Source organism: Stegodyphus dumicola, chromosome 1 (assembly GCF_044657685.1).
Source record: "Stegodyphus dumicola isolate Sdum_Otavi_A_Nest chromosome 1, ASM4465768v1".
Taxonomy (NCBI): Eukaryota; Metazoa; Arthropoda; class Arachnida; order Araneae; family Eresidae; genus Stegodyphus; species Stegodyphus dumicola.
Window position 1 is genome coordinate 151412697 of NC_140768.1, and position 14618 is coordinate 151427314.

Sequence of the window (14618 nt, forward strand, 5' to 3'; positions counted from 1 at the left end):
AACTTTTACCTCTAAATCATCTATTATATTATAAACGTCACCAACGAATTCATACCGCAACCGTCCATTAATATCACATGACATATCCCATGATCTCTCATTTCCCTCACGCAAAATAATGCGTAATCGGAACTGAGTACTGCTCACATTATTACCAAAGTCCCAGGTAGTAACCTTTATCGCCTCCAAAATGTCGCCAAACTACCAGTTACCATATTGTAAAGATCAACCGAAAAAAGATTATGTAGTATGATGTATAAAATGATAGAAGAACTAAGTTCAATGGAGGCTCATGAAGTCTGGAAATTAGTTGAAAGATCTATCAATAAGAAAATTACGATGTTTACGAAAACTACAAAATAAGATTTTTGATGTAAAAACTGCATATTTAAATGGATACTTGAATAAACCAATTTATATGAACAACCACCTGGATTTAAATCAGATTCAGACTGTCAAGCATTAATAGATTGGATTAAAAAAACAAAACAAAGTAGTAGTTCAAGGCACATTAATCGAAATCCTTTGAAGTAAGCCAAATCAACTAGCTAAATCATGTTTATTTTTGTAGACCTCAAATCAGGGGCTACAATGATAAGCCTGTTTTGGCATTCATATTTCAAAAATTTGAATGGCAAACTTTTTGTTGATGTGAATTAATGACGTTTAACTTAATAATTAATATCTTATAACATTGTAATGATATGCTGGATTTTTCATTGCTTTCATACTACATGCATTTTTTACTATTTGTCTATTATTAAATAAATTTACAGTGTATATTTAATCAGATGTTCTTTCATAAGAATTTTTTATAGCATGATATGGTGCTCATTGGGGTAGATTGCATAGTTATGATCTCACTTTGTTTTCAGGGAATTTTATAATATATTTTTGGATATGCTACAAGATTTCTCGGATAATGTTCATGCTTTAAAACATCTTTAAAATAAAACTTTTTTTGTCATATATTTCCCAAAATGTTCACTTGTATGTTTATAATTAAAAAGTACTTTAAGATATTGGATTAAATGTTGAAATGTTTTTATGAGAAAAAAAAATGGCTTTTGCTTCAATAGAATTGCATGTAAAATCATAAATGTAAATCAAACTTTTATTTAAATTAATATGTTTATGAATTTTGTTATGAAATATCACATATCTTTTTAATATTTAAGCAGTATAAATCAATCTAATTAATTTAAGCAATACAAATTAATGTAGTAGTATGTGGTGTATAAAGAGTTTAAATATTTTTAAAAGAAAAAAAAAAGAATGTCTAAATTAATTGAATACTAAGCATCTGTAAACTATATCCATTTTGGTATATAGAATGATATAGATGATATATTGTAATATCAGTGAGTCGTAGAAACTTATTCAAGTTTATGAAGTTTATTTTTGTGGACCTCGCATCAGAGTCTGCAATAATAATGTTCCATTATTAATATTTAAAAAATTCAAATGACACCTTATTGCAGATGTGAAATGATAATTTCAACTGGCTAATCAGTATCTTATACTATCGTAATGACTCGCAGGATTTTTCATTGCTTAATATTGTGTATTTTTAATGAGATGTATTAAGAGTGTATTTTTAATAAGATTTTCTTTCATAAGAATTTTTTGGAGCATGATATGATGCTCATTGGGATTGATTGCATAGTTATGATCTTGCTTTTTTTAAGAGAACTTAAAATATATTTTTGAATATTCTGTGTAATGTTTTTGCTATAAAACATCTTTAGAATGAATCTTTTTTCAATATGTAGACTAAACTTCAGATATACTTTTAATATATTAATGTATTAATAAGATTTATGTATTTCACTTAATGTCCACATGTGTATTTATTATTAAAAAGCATCTTAGGATCTCTGATTGAATCTTGAAAAATCTTTATGGGAATAAAGAAAAGAAAGAGTTCATTTTGCTTCAATATCATTGCACCAAAAACAATTATAAAGCAATATTATATTAGAATTAATGAATTGATATTAATTTTATTATGAAATACTATATGTGTTTGTTTAGTATTCAAGCAGTATAAATCAGTCTTCATAATTTAAGCAATATAAAATCATCTGAGAGCTTTAACATATTTTTTCTTTTTATTACAAAATGAAAACATCTCATGTTTAGTTCATTACATATGTTATATTTTCATTGATATTATCATACCGTATAATTTTTATAAATAATTTTTGTGTCCATTTTATTTCCGTATAAAAGTTCAGATATGTTTCAGTTTAATTTAAATCAGCTCTGCTAAATTTACAATATCACTCAAATCTTATTTTTATTTTCTGTTTAATAAATCGGTATTTAGTATTTAAATATCATTACGATATAACATAGTACGTTATTATTCCTAAAATTCGAAATATTAGTTGTAAAAATTAATTTGACTTGACTTTTGTGTTGGAAATAAAACGCTGCGCACTACATAAATGAAACAGTCGGCTGCGTCTACCGTGGGAACGATCGCCTTCGATTGTGACGTCACAAATCGGTGGAGCAGGCCTGTAGATATCTAGTTGGCCTTGTTTTGACCCTTCGATGAAAGTACTGAAATAACAACAGTAAAACAATTTTAAATGCCATTCATTAGCACAAATATGTACTTTATATGTATTTCATAATTTATATTTAATATCACATGAAAATTTATTGACTTTTTAAAATACTGTAAATGTATTGAGTACATGGCTATCAATTGGATCATACTACAATTACTCAAATAACTCATTAATTTGATTTCAAATAAATGTTTTCACAAATTAAAACTAATGTTAACTAAATTAAACTCAATTTATATAATAATATTTTTATGTACTTACTCGGAGGATTATTCACTCTCTAAATCCGGAAATGAGAAATGTTCTCTGACGTTTCAAAATACAAATTAAGTCTTTAATCCGGACGTCAAAGGTACAAACTTTCTGTGCATGCGTAAACGCATAATACGTTTACGCATGTGCATAATACGTTTAGCATGCACGTTTAATGTATAACAAACAGTATAAGCTAGGCGAAAATTATCTAATTATCTATTTCAGTTAATGTTGCAGATTGCATTGTTCCTTAATCTTCTAATTGGATCCGGCTTATTATTATTTGCAGACTCTTAGGGCAATTTTATAAAATGTAAACTTGAACTTTCGATTATGTCAAAAAGAGTTTCCTATTCTGGAGCTGCCAAAGGATCTACAAAGCGAAAACATGTTTCGATGTACCGCTTCCGATACTGAAGAAAGTGAAAGAGAGGTTATTGAAATCGAAAAAATTTTGATTGAGAAGTTAGTCGGTATTCTCGACACAGCAATTACAGGACTTGAACAGTGGAACTGAACAAGAAATTATGTCTGTTTATAGAATTAAAGAGAAAGTATTAGCACAAAAAATGAAGCAAGTTGAACAACTTGAGTTGAAAGAAATGTTTAATAAAGTAAATAAATAAATATTAAGCTTTTTTTTTTTTTTGGTAAATTTTGATACCCTTTAGATCATAATTGCTCTTTATTTCAAAAATTACGGTTTCATATTTTTAATTTTATAATTTCTGCATGCCATTTTACCAGATTTCTAATCCGGAATTGCCGAAGTTCCGACGAGTCCAGATTAAAGACTTTGTACTGTATTGGATCATGCAGATACAAAAAATGTGCAGGCCATCGTCTAAAAGCCGATTTAATTGAATACTTTAGGCACATGTGATCACGAATATCCACACCATACTTTGTTGCGTTGTTAAATGCTATTGAATCGCGCAACTCCTTGAGACTGTATACAGTTTTTACAGTAGAATGTAATGAGCTTAGTAGAAAAACGCTTTTGTTTCTTTTGCCTTAATAGATGATAAGTGTGATATTATCATGTACCACTGTTGTTGATGAATAAAGATTACTAAGCATATTTTTCAGAGATATAGGAATTTCTCTTTTGTTCTTTTTCATTGTGCCGATCTCATATGATCATAGCTGTATTTTTTTATTTTAGCATTTCTGCTAATTTAATGCTAGTAAAATAGTTATCCGTGGTAATATTCCTCCCTTTGTTTAGATGTGGCTCCATTAATTTTATGACAACATGTTCAGACAAACGTAATTGAGGATTTGCTGTTTCATCTTTTCCTAGATAAGGAAATTCATTCAAGAGGTATTTAGTATCAACGTCGACAGATAACCAAGATTTTATTCCAAATTTGTCAGGTTTATTAGGCATATATTGTGTAAATCTACACCTAGTGTTAGATGGAAATAATTGTTCATCAACTGTAATATTTTGTCCTGGCCGGTAGCACATTTTGCAGTTTTCAATAAATTTATTCTACACCTTTGATGCAAAAGCAAATTTATCAGTCTGTAATTGAGTAGATCTTGTCTTTTCATCTAACCTTAAAAATCGTTTTATTTCTTTGAATCTATCTCTTGATATAGTTTCTTTCCAAAATGGTATTCCCCATGCTTCGGACCACAAGTAATATAAATCTAAGCCCTTTGCTCCTATTACTCTTTGAACAGACAATCTAGCGACAAAAGCATCTAACACAGCCAGAGATAACTTCCAGTCTTTATTTCCAAGTTGACACTTCTTTATATGCAGCAAGATATCATCATCAATAAAAAGCTTGAAAGCACTAGACACTTTGTCCTCAGAAACACTACTCTTTGCAAAAGATGTTGGTCTAGCTGTTTCTTTTAGAACATTATAAGCAGGAACACGGCCGAAGACTGAATTTTTGGAATTTATTTCATTCCATATAGTGTTATCAGGAGCTGTAAAAACAGTTTTGCAAATACTCTGATTCGTTTTTGCCCGTTTATTTCTGCCGAGTTCTTTGTTTACTTCGTTGTTCTCGGATTCACCAATAGTTTGTGTCTGGAATTCATCTTCAGTTTCTACAGAAAAATTATTAATTTCACCTCTGTCAGACTCATTTTCAGATAGCTCCTGCAAAAATTTTTTTTCTTTATCCGTAAGACCTCTTTTCCGCTTATTAGACGTATTTTGTAAAACTTGAGAAAAATATCAGACTCAGAAAGCGGTAGAGAATATATTTTAGCATATGATTCTCACAGCGTAAAGGAAAGGTGATAATGAACTTGACTGCAGAATTCATATGTACTGAAATACTGATTTGTTTTTTACCAAGAAAACATCTGTTCTGACTGTTATCACCTACAGTAAGTAAGCTGAACTAACAAACGAGAAAATACATCTGTAAAATAAACTATTTCTGATAAGAAATGTAAGCATGAAAAACCCTGCATGTACTTTCCTTGCAGTTTTTTCTGCAAACGAATAGATAATTGCAAACAAAGGAACAACAACTTATGTAGACATAACAAAGTAGTGAGAGCACCCAGGTTTTTATCCCTCTGGGAGATAGTATGAATGCAATCGAAAAATCTTTATCAATAAATGTTTTTCATGGGTTATTTGACAATGCATCGAGCAGAAAGAGGGATAAAAGTAAAAGGGGTCAAAATGACCCCGTCCGCCGTTCTAGGAATACATGCCAATATTTCAAAAACTAACAAACCTAGAATGCTGAAATTTTTTTTACAAATATTTGTCATCTATTTAGGAAAAGTCAAACAATTCCAAATGATTTCTTCCAATAAAGCAAAAGTAATCAACGGTCAAAAGTGTTCAGGGGACCCCTACCGTAATTCTAGTGTTAACCACCAGGATTTGGCGATTAAGTCTCCTAATCCCCAGTTGCTTTTTAAAAGGGGTAGTATATAAGGTAGTCTCCCTCGTTTCTGCATGCCTTCGTGGTGTAATGGTTAGCACACTCAGGGCATGTGCTAAGCCCTTCATTTTGAATTTTGGATTTGTATATAATGCTTTCAGACCAATTTTTTTTTCGAATGGCCATATTACATAATGTAAAGTTTTTTTTTTTTTTTTTTTTTTCCCAAAGTGTTTCGAAGGCGTGCAGGGAAAAACTTGGAACATCTGAGGTTCACTTTTTTCGGTTTCATAAGAGTTTTAAAGTGAAGGAAATTTGCTTCTTTTTTAGGCTTTTGATCTGAAATGAAAAAGGAGAACGAAACACATTTTCGAAGCATATTAATCAACCTTTATGAAGCTCTAATTCATTTTTCCCCGATGAGTTCTGAATTGGAGTTTTAATAAAAGGAGATTAAATTTTATATTATTATCTTGTATATCATTTCCCTTTTGCATTTTTAGTTCTCGAGTTTGTACTACTATGATCATTTTTATTTTGAATTGTTTAGCCACTGTGTTGAACATCTTATACAAGGATGCAATTATTAATATCGTGAATTGCCTTGCTTTGACTTCAATTTACTTTTAACTTTTGATGCTTTATTTTACTTCAAAAGACCCATTTAGGTCAAAATTTTGCGCCTTGTGCTGCAAAATTAAGGAAATTAGAAGATAAATTTTAGTAACCAAGCCAAAAAGTTACCAAAAACTGTGGCTCCAAGAAAACTCCAACATAAATATATATAGTTACTATGAAAAATGTGAAAGAGAAGAAAAAATATTTGAATATTTACAAGTTAAATTAATAAAAAAGCTATATGCTAAACAAATTAGGAAGTTTTTAACACAGTAAAAAAACCAATCAATTGAAAGAGGTAAAATAAAGACAATAGGCTATATGCTAAACAAAAAAGTAAATTATGAAACACAGTAAAATACTAATCAATTGATCAAGGTAAAATATAAAAAATATATATTAAAATAAGAAGCGGAAAATGGTTAATTAGCCCAAGTCCATTTTGGCTTTTCAAGGGAAATTTTTTTAAACTGAATTTCGAACCAAGCTAACGCGTTTCGCCGAAACAGACAATTGAAACTTTGTGCGACAAATTTTTAATGAATTAAATAAACTATGTCTTAAAAACTTTAGTCTCAATTCTCTGTTCCAATTTCCCGACGCATCCGCATATATTGACACATTAAGGTGTAAAAAATGGAAAAGCAATTCCGATGTAAAGAAAAAATAAATAAATAAATAGCGGTATGCTATTAGTCAAAATAAACAAGAACTTATGGGCTGGACCTGCGAGCTTAAAGAATTAAAACTTTGCAAAGGAACCGTAAATTCTATTTAAATAAAAATGGAAAAAATAATAAGCAAGACGACAAGCAGTATGGGTCTTGCCAAGACCTAGAAAAACTTTTAGAGAAAAAATTATTATAAAAATCAGACCTGGAACAATGCTGTCTTCTTTGGTGATGAGGAAACTCGAAAAGGGGTTGCAAACCCCCTAGCGCTTACATAGCCCTCCAACTTGTCGGATGACGTAGAAAGGGGGAAAAACAATGTCACTGGGCAATAGCTAATGTCAAGTGACAGTCCGTTGGCAACAACCTGACTCATAGCAAAAAAGGGGTGAAAGTCGTTGAAGAATGTGGAAAAAGTTCAAAATGGCGTCTTGTCATAGTAGTTTAAAGAAAAAGGACTGGGTAAAAGTGAAAATGGCTAATTCAGCCAAAAAAAAAATACCTAAATAGGCCTCTAAAGTAAGAGAAATAATGAAAAAATAGTAATTTGTAATTAAAGTCGTAATTCTTCAAGCTAGAGGGCTTTCAAGCTGCCAGAATCGGAAATCGCCCGTTTGTTAATAACAGAATAGAATTGGCCATCAAAGTAATTTTAAAACTATTTAAAAATAGTATTAAAAGTATTGTGCCAAATTTTAAGAGGAAAAAAGACATAGTGACAAGAATTATCTGTACATTTATACATTAGATCTTCAGAATCAGCCATCCACTTTATACTGCCCCATTGGGCTTTAAATATAAAATTTCATTATTTAATTCAAAAATCTAAAAATTAGTAAGGCTAATGCCAGCTTTTTTTAAATTTTTAATTACTTTTTGAGGAATGAGGTTATTTTTCAAAATTGTCGCGAAGTATAGTTCTTCTTCTTGAAGGTGTTTTGCTGTATTGCAGATTCTTTTAATTCTAAGCAGCTGTGAGTAAATTGTGTTGAGGATGACTCTTTTAGAAATATTGGAATTCCAGTTGGTTAATTTAAGTGTTGAAAAATAGAATTCTCTTCTTTTGTCACAGACTTTTAAAAAATTGCAGTCTATAATATGCAAATCAAGGTAGACTATATTATGTTGCACAGTATTTGTAGTATTAAGTTTTAGGCATGAAGGGTAGATATTAGCATTTTCTATCTTGTTGAAGGCTATGACATCATCAATATATCGAAAGATGTGTTGGTAAAATTTATGATCTTCCTTACTGAGTGAACGTTTAAAAGTTAATTCTTTTGTAAAAAGGAATAATTCACAGACAGAAATTGAAAAATTACCTCCCATTGGAATTCCCTGTATTTGTTTAAAGATGTTGTTAAATTGAATAAAATTATTGAAAAGTACGTATAAAAGAAAAAGTTGCCATTTTTCAGTATTTATTATTGTAGAAATTTGTGGAAATAATTCAGGAAGAGCAATGGTTAATGGGTTATTCAATTATGGCAAAGCACACGAGAGCTATCTGCCTAAAGCGAGGGATGCCTTTGTGGAGGACTTTCTAAGGTAAACTGGCTCGTATACACGTTACACATGGGGAAAACCATGAAAACGCCCATGCAGCCAGCCCGTTCGCGGGATTCGAACCTCGGACCGAACTACCAGTGTTCAGCGTCTTTACCGCTCGGCCGCTGGTGGGCCAGGAAGAGCAAGGAAAATTTTATGAATTTCTTCAAGTGGTAACGTAGCATAGAGGTTTTCAAAGTTGTAGCATTGGATATGTTCTATTTTAAGTGTATTTATAGTATTTAGAACCTGTTTGTTACTTGATATATATATATATATATATATATATATAATGTTTTCAGTTATTCCAACACATCGTGAGTGAATGGTGAGGCTATTCCATTTCACATTTTGGCAGATGGTTGACGAAGCTGGGATGATTGCACCACGGAGAAAAATGACGGCTCAGGACTTTTCACTTTTAACAGCTTATCTTTATTTTATTTTAGAGCAGATGATTTTTTCCAGATGAAGTTACTCAAATAACTTATTCAGTAATTGAATTATTAGATACGACTGACTTTAATATGTTATAACGTTCTAACAAACAAAGAGGAGCATAGCGGAGGCGTAAGCAGAACGAAGGCGAGAAGGCATCTGTGTAGGAGAACTTACGACGCAGCATTTATATGAAAGGTTATGTAACAGAGTAGCTTCTAGAAAAATGTAGAAAAACTTATGAAGCCATCGTATTTTTTTTATATTTTACATCTTCTCCCCCCTATCCCCCCCCGTCAAAAGGAGAGGCCGGGGTGAGAAAAGCATTAGTACAGGAGTAAAGCAAAAAAAAGTATGAGAAAAGACATGAAAACATCCAGGACATAGCGTAGAAGCTTTAACTATGGCCTATCATAGTTCATGACTTTCTCATATAAAATTTTGACTTTATAGCATATGAAATTTTGAACATTAAAACTATGAGTTATAAATAAATATACAATATATGACTAATTTTAAAACTATAACATAATCAATATGGAATACTGATAAATAAATAAGTTATAATTACAAAAGTTCTCAATTTTGTTAAAAATGTCCATTTTGTTTTTTGAAAGTCCTTTTCATAAAAAGAGTTTGAATAGAATGAATATATCTGGTAAAATCTCTAAATGCCAGATAGTCCACAAATATGATGCATGTTGATAGTTCACAAATATGATGCATTTTTTTTCGCTGAATATGTTTTTATAATAGTAAGCTTTGATTAGAAAATATTTAAAATTTTTCTTCCTTCAGATAAAACTTAGAAAAGGAATAGATTATACAATTTATGAATAATACATTATGTGCATTTTTTCTCTCATCGTAGGCAATTAAAGATTGACATATTTTACACTTCAATACAAAATATTATAATTATTCAAAAAACAATTCAATATAAATAATACAATTATACACTAGAACATGAACACTTTGACTTTAAAACTATGACATGTCCTCGCCAGCAGATCAGCGTGATTACTTGCTGATGGTTGGGTGGTGCTAGGTACAAATATCGAAAAACCTCCGTTGCCTAATACAAGGTAACTGGTTTTTGGCATTGTACATTACCTCAAAGTGGTTTTAGAAAAATAAAAGATGATATAAAATCAAAATTATAAGACAGATAACTTGTATAATCAAGTTAAAGTCTTTTTTATAATTTTGTAAATTAGAAACAAATATTATCCTACAATAAGAAGAAAATTTTTGCTACAAAATAATTCAAATTATGTGAAAAATATAAAAGGTCAAGATCGGGAGAATAATTTGTCATAGTCGGGAAAATAACTTGTCATAATTAGGGTTTAAGTCTAAATCAGGTATTAAAAGTCATAATCAGGAAGATTTTAATAGAGAATTTTGAAAAAATTCATTTTAATTTTGAACAGAGATAGGAATTCTACTATTTCTGACAGTTAACTTAAACTCACTTGCTGGATTAAAAGGTCTTAATCTAGTTGAATGAACAATTTCTGATTTCTTTTTAGTTAAAGGATTAGGTTTATCAATTTTATAAGTAACTTCAGAATATTGTTTTAAAATTGTATAAGGTCCTGAGAATGGAGGAGATAATTTACGTGTATTAGGGTATTGAAATTCTTCATACATTACTAAATCACCAATTTTAAAATTACTAGGTTTAAAATGAATATCATATCTTTCTTTATTTACATTATGATAAACATCAGATCTCTTTTGAGCTATTTTTCTGGCTTCTTCTATTCACGGATACAATTCTTGATTTTGAATTAAGGAATCATAAGGTAATTTTCCATACATTAAATATGATGGAGGGAATTTTGTTACAGAATGAGGGATATTATTATACTCTTCAGTTACTTGGAGTAATAATTTTGTCCATGCTATATTACCTTGATAAGAATTTAGTTTACATTTTAATCTAGTTATAATAATTTGATTAACACGTTCAATTTTACCATTAGTTTGGGGTCTATTTACAGTAGTTAGCAAATGTTTTACATTATGATTCCTTAAAAAGTGCTTAAATTTTGAAGATGTAAAAGCAGCGTTCCTATCACTTAAAATCTTTTTAGGGACCTGAATTTGGAAATTTTGTTTTAAGCAATTTATATAAGTATCTGTAGTTACACTTTTAGAAGCAAAAGTCCAGATATATCTAGTTGCATGATCAATAATTATGTGAATATACTTTTTAGTAGAATTATAATAATTTAAACCACCTACAGTATCAATAGATAATATTTCAAAAGGTTCACTAACTGATGGTAAATTATGCATTAAACCAAATTTCTTTTGTTTACTTTTCTTATTAAACTGACATACTTCACAAAGTGTACAATAATTTCTAACATCTTGAACAATTCCTGGCCAATAATATTGTGAAGATAACAAATTTAGCATAGATGATACACCAATATGACCAAATTGTATATGGGCCTTTTCAAATTGTATATGGGCCTTTTCATATCACAATTTTGTACAATCCCTGTCTTTTAATAGTTAAGACATCATTCATTTTCCTATACTTAGTATTACAAACATTATCTAAATTTTGATACTCTTTTATTTCTTCTAATGATGATAAATTAACTTGCAATCTTAAATGTTGACACATAGGATTTCTAGAGAGCATGTCAGCTTCAACATTAGTAGATCCTTTTTTATATTTTATATCAAAATCATACATAGATAATTTTAAACACCACCTAAATAGACGACCTGTAGGGTGTTTTATATTTTTAAGCCAAACTAAAGCAGCATGATCAGTATGTACAGTAAAATGGTTACCATGTAAATAATAATAAAATTTATCAATTGCGTCAAAAATAGATCAACATTCCAGCTCAGTAATGGCATAATTTTGTTCATAAGATCTTAATTTTCTAGAATGAATAGCAATTGGATGTAAACTACTATCAGAATGTTCTTGTTTTAAAACAGCACCAACAGCTTCTTTGGACGCATCAACAAATACATGACAGGGATGTTTAGGAATAAACAAAGTTAAAATAGGTCTAGAAATCAATGCATCTTTTAATTTTTGAAAAGCTTTTTGACATTCATCAGTCCAATTATAAGGAGTATCTTTCTTAAGTAAATTTGTTAATGGGGCTCTAATTTTAGCATAATTTTGAATAAATTTATGATAAACATTAATACTTCCTAAAAATCTTTGTAATTCTTTGATATTTTTAGGGGGTTGCAATTTCTTAATAACCTCTATACAGTCAAAAGTCGTTAATTCGGACACCCATAATCCGGAATGATCTATAATCCGGACCTCAAAGTTACAAACTTTCTGCGCATGCGTCGCGTTCACGCATGCGCACAGGCGTTTACGAGATCGCGTAAGACCCTTACGGCTGCGAATATGTTTGTGCGCATGCGCGTTTAAATTGTAACGGAGTTATACGCTAAGCTAAAGTTATCTAATTCAGTTAATGTTGCAGATTGCGTTGTTTCTTAATCTTCGAATTGGATCCGGCATATTATTTTTTGCAGACTGTTAGAGCAATTTTATAAAAGTAAGCTTGAACTTTCGATGTCAAATAGAATTTCCGATATATATTTACTACAAAGCGAAAGTATGTTTTGAAATCCGAAATCTGTTTATCAATTTCACGCTGCTCTGCGGCAGAGGGGGGGGGGGCAGAAACGTCATTATTAGATTATGATAGATTAGAAAGATAATGTCAAATAGAATTTCCAATATATATTTACTAATATGTAATTTGTATCTACAAAGCGAAAGTATGTTTTGAAATCCGAAATCTGTTTATCAATTTCACGCCGCGGATTGGAAGTTGATCTCTCAACATTATCCTTATCTTCAAAGCAGATGTTTTTATTTTATTTGGATTATAATTCCGTACTAAGTTTAGTATTTCATCTCGATGTACTCCGTCTTTGATATGATTTAAATCAAGTTCCTCGTCATTATAATTCGCTTCCGATAGTGAAGAAAGTGACCCAGAGGTTATTGAAAACGAAAACATTTCGATTGACAAATTAGTCGGTATTCTCAACACAGCAATTATAGGACTTGAACAGCGGAACTTTGTAACTAAACAAGAAATTATGTCTGTTTAATAGAATTAAAGAGAAAGTATTATCACATGAAACGAAGCAACTTACATTGAAGAAAATGTTTAATAAAGTATACAAATAAATATTAAGCATTTTCTTTTTGTAAATTATGATACCCTTTAGATCATAATTGTTCTTTATTTCATAAATTACGGTTTCATATTTTTAATTTTGTAATTTTTGCATGCCATCTTACCAGATTTAAACTGATGATCTATAATCCGGAAAAATCGATAATCCGGAATCGCCGAAGTCCCGACGAGTCCGGATTAACGACTTTTGACTGTATTTGCATTACTGGGCTGGTATTTACCTGCTTGAATTTCATATCCTAGAAAATTTATTTTTTCTTTAGCAAAATTACATTTAGATTGTTTTAATTTTATATTCTCTTTCTCACATATATCAAATATTATTTTAAGATGATTTAAATATTCACCAAAATTTAGAGAGAATACTATAATATCATCAAAATAATTTCAAGCAAATTGAATCTGATATTTGTTTAAAATTTATCTAAGAGCTCGTTGGAAAACAGCTGGGGAATTTTTCCAACCAAAAGGTAATCTAGTAAACTCATACAGTCCAAAATTTGTAGTGAATGCCAATTTTTCAGTATCCTTTTCATTTAATTTTGTATGCCAATAACCTGATGCCAAATCCAATGTAGAAAAGATTTTTGCATTTGTTAATTGATCTAATACAGCATCAATTCTAGGAATAGGTTCAGAATCAGTTTTAGTAATTTGGTTAAGCTTCCTGAAATCAATACACAATCTGCTTCTGGACTGCTCATAAGCTAAAGTTACAGGAGCAGCATAAGGACTATAAGAAGGTTTAATAATTCCAGCTTTTAACAATTCATCTATTTGTTTTTTAATTTCGCTATTATCTTTAGGAGATGGTCTATAGGCTATTGGTAATTCAGAAGTTAATATAACTCTGGGAGGTTCAACCCTTATACAACCAACATCATATTTACTTTTTACAAATATATGATTATAATCATTCAACAATTTCTGTAATTTACTATCAGAATTTTTACTATTTTCAAAATAATTACCACAATTTTTAGTACTAAGATCACTTTTACATACAAAATTTTTGCTATTATCAAAATATTTACTAGATTGTTCAGCATTCATATCATTTTTACATACATAATTATTTTGGAAAATCTTGTCTACTTTAACAATTTTACTTACCTGTTTTCCAAGCTGATACACTTCATAATTGTGAAAATTCAATTGTAATTTAAATAATGAAACACGTGGTGATGAAAGCAATAAATAATTCAAATTTGAATCTACTACATAAAATATCACATTATTTTCTATTTTACCTACTTTACACTTTACTTTGATTATTTTCTCTATATGTACTTGACTAGATATTGAAAATATTTTATCATGGTATTTCACTGAAATTTCTCTAAATTTATCACCAATTTTGTTAAAAATTTTTAACGGTAAAACGTTAATTTGCGGTCCCGTATCAGTAATACTGGGAATTTTTTTCCTGTCCAATTTGGA

At 29.9% G+C, this 14618-nt stretch overlaps 1 protein-coding gene across 1 annotated transcript in view; it reads right to left on the reverse strand.

The window, feature by feature from the left end:
* Nucleotides 1–2160: 2160 nt before the first annotated feature.
* Nucleotides 2161–14618, reverse strand: part of LOC146999336 (uncharacterized) — a 62722-nt gene continuing 50264 nt past the window's right edge. The window contains exon 4 of the mRNA XM_085811386.1: nucleotides 2161–2568. Coding sequence (XP_085667512.1) covers nucleotides 2534–2568 — 35 coding nt within the window. The 3' untranslated portion in view covers nucleotides 2161–2533. The remainder of the gene's footprint in view (nucleotides 2569–14618) is intronic.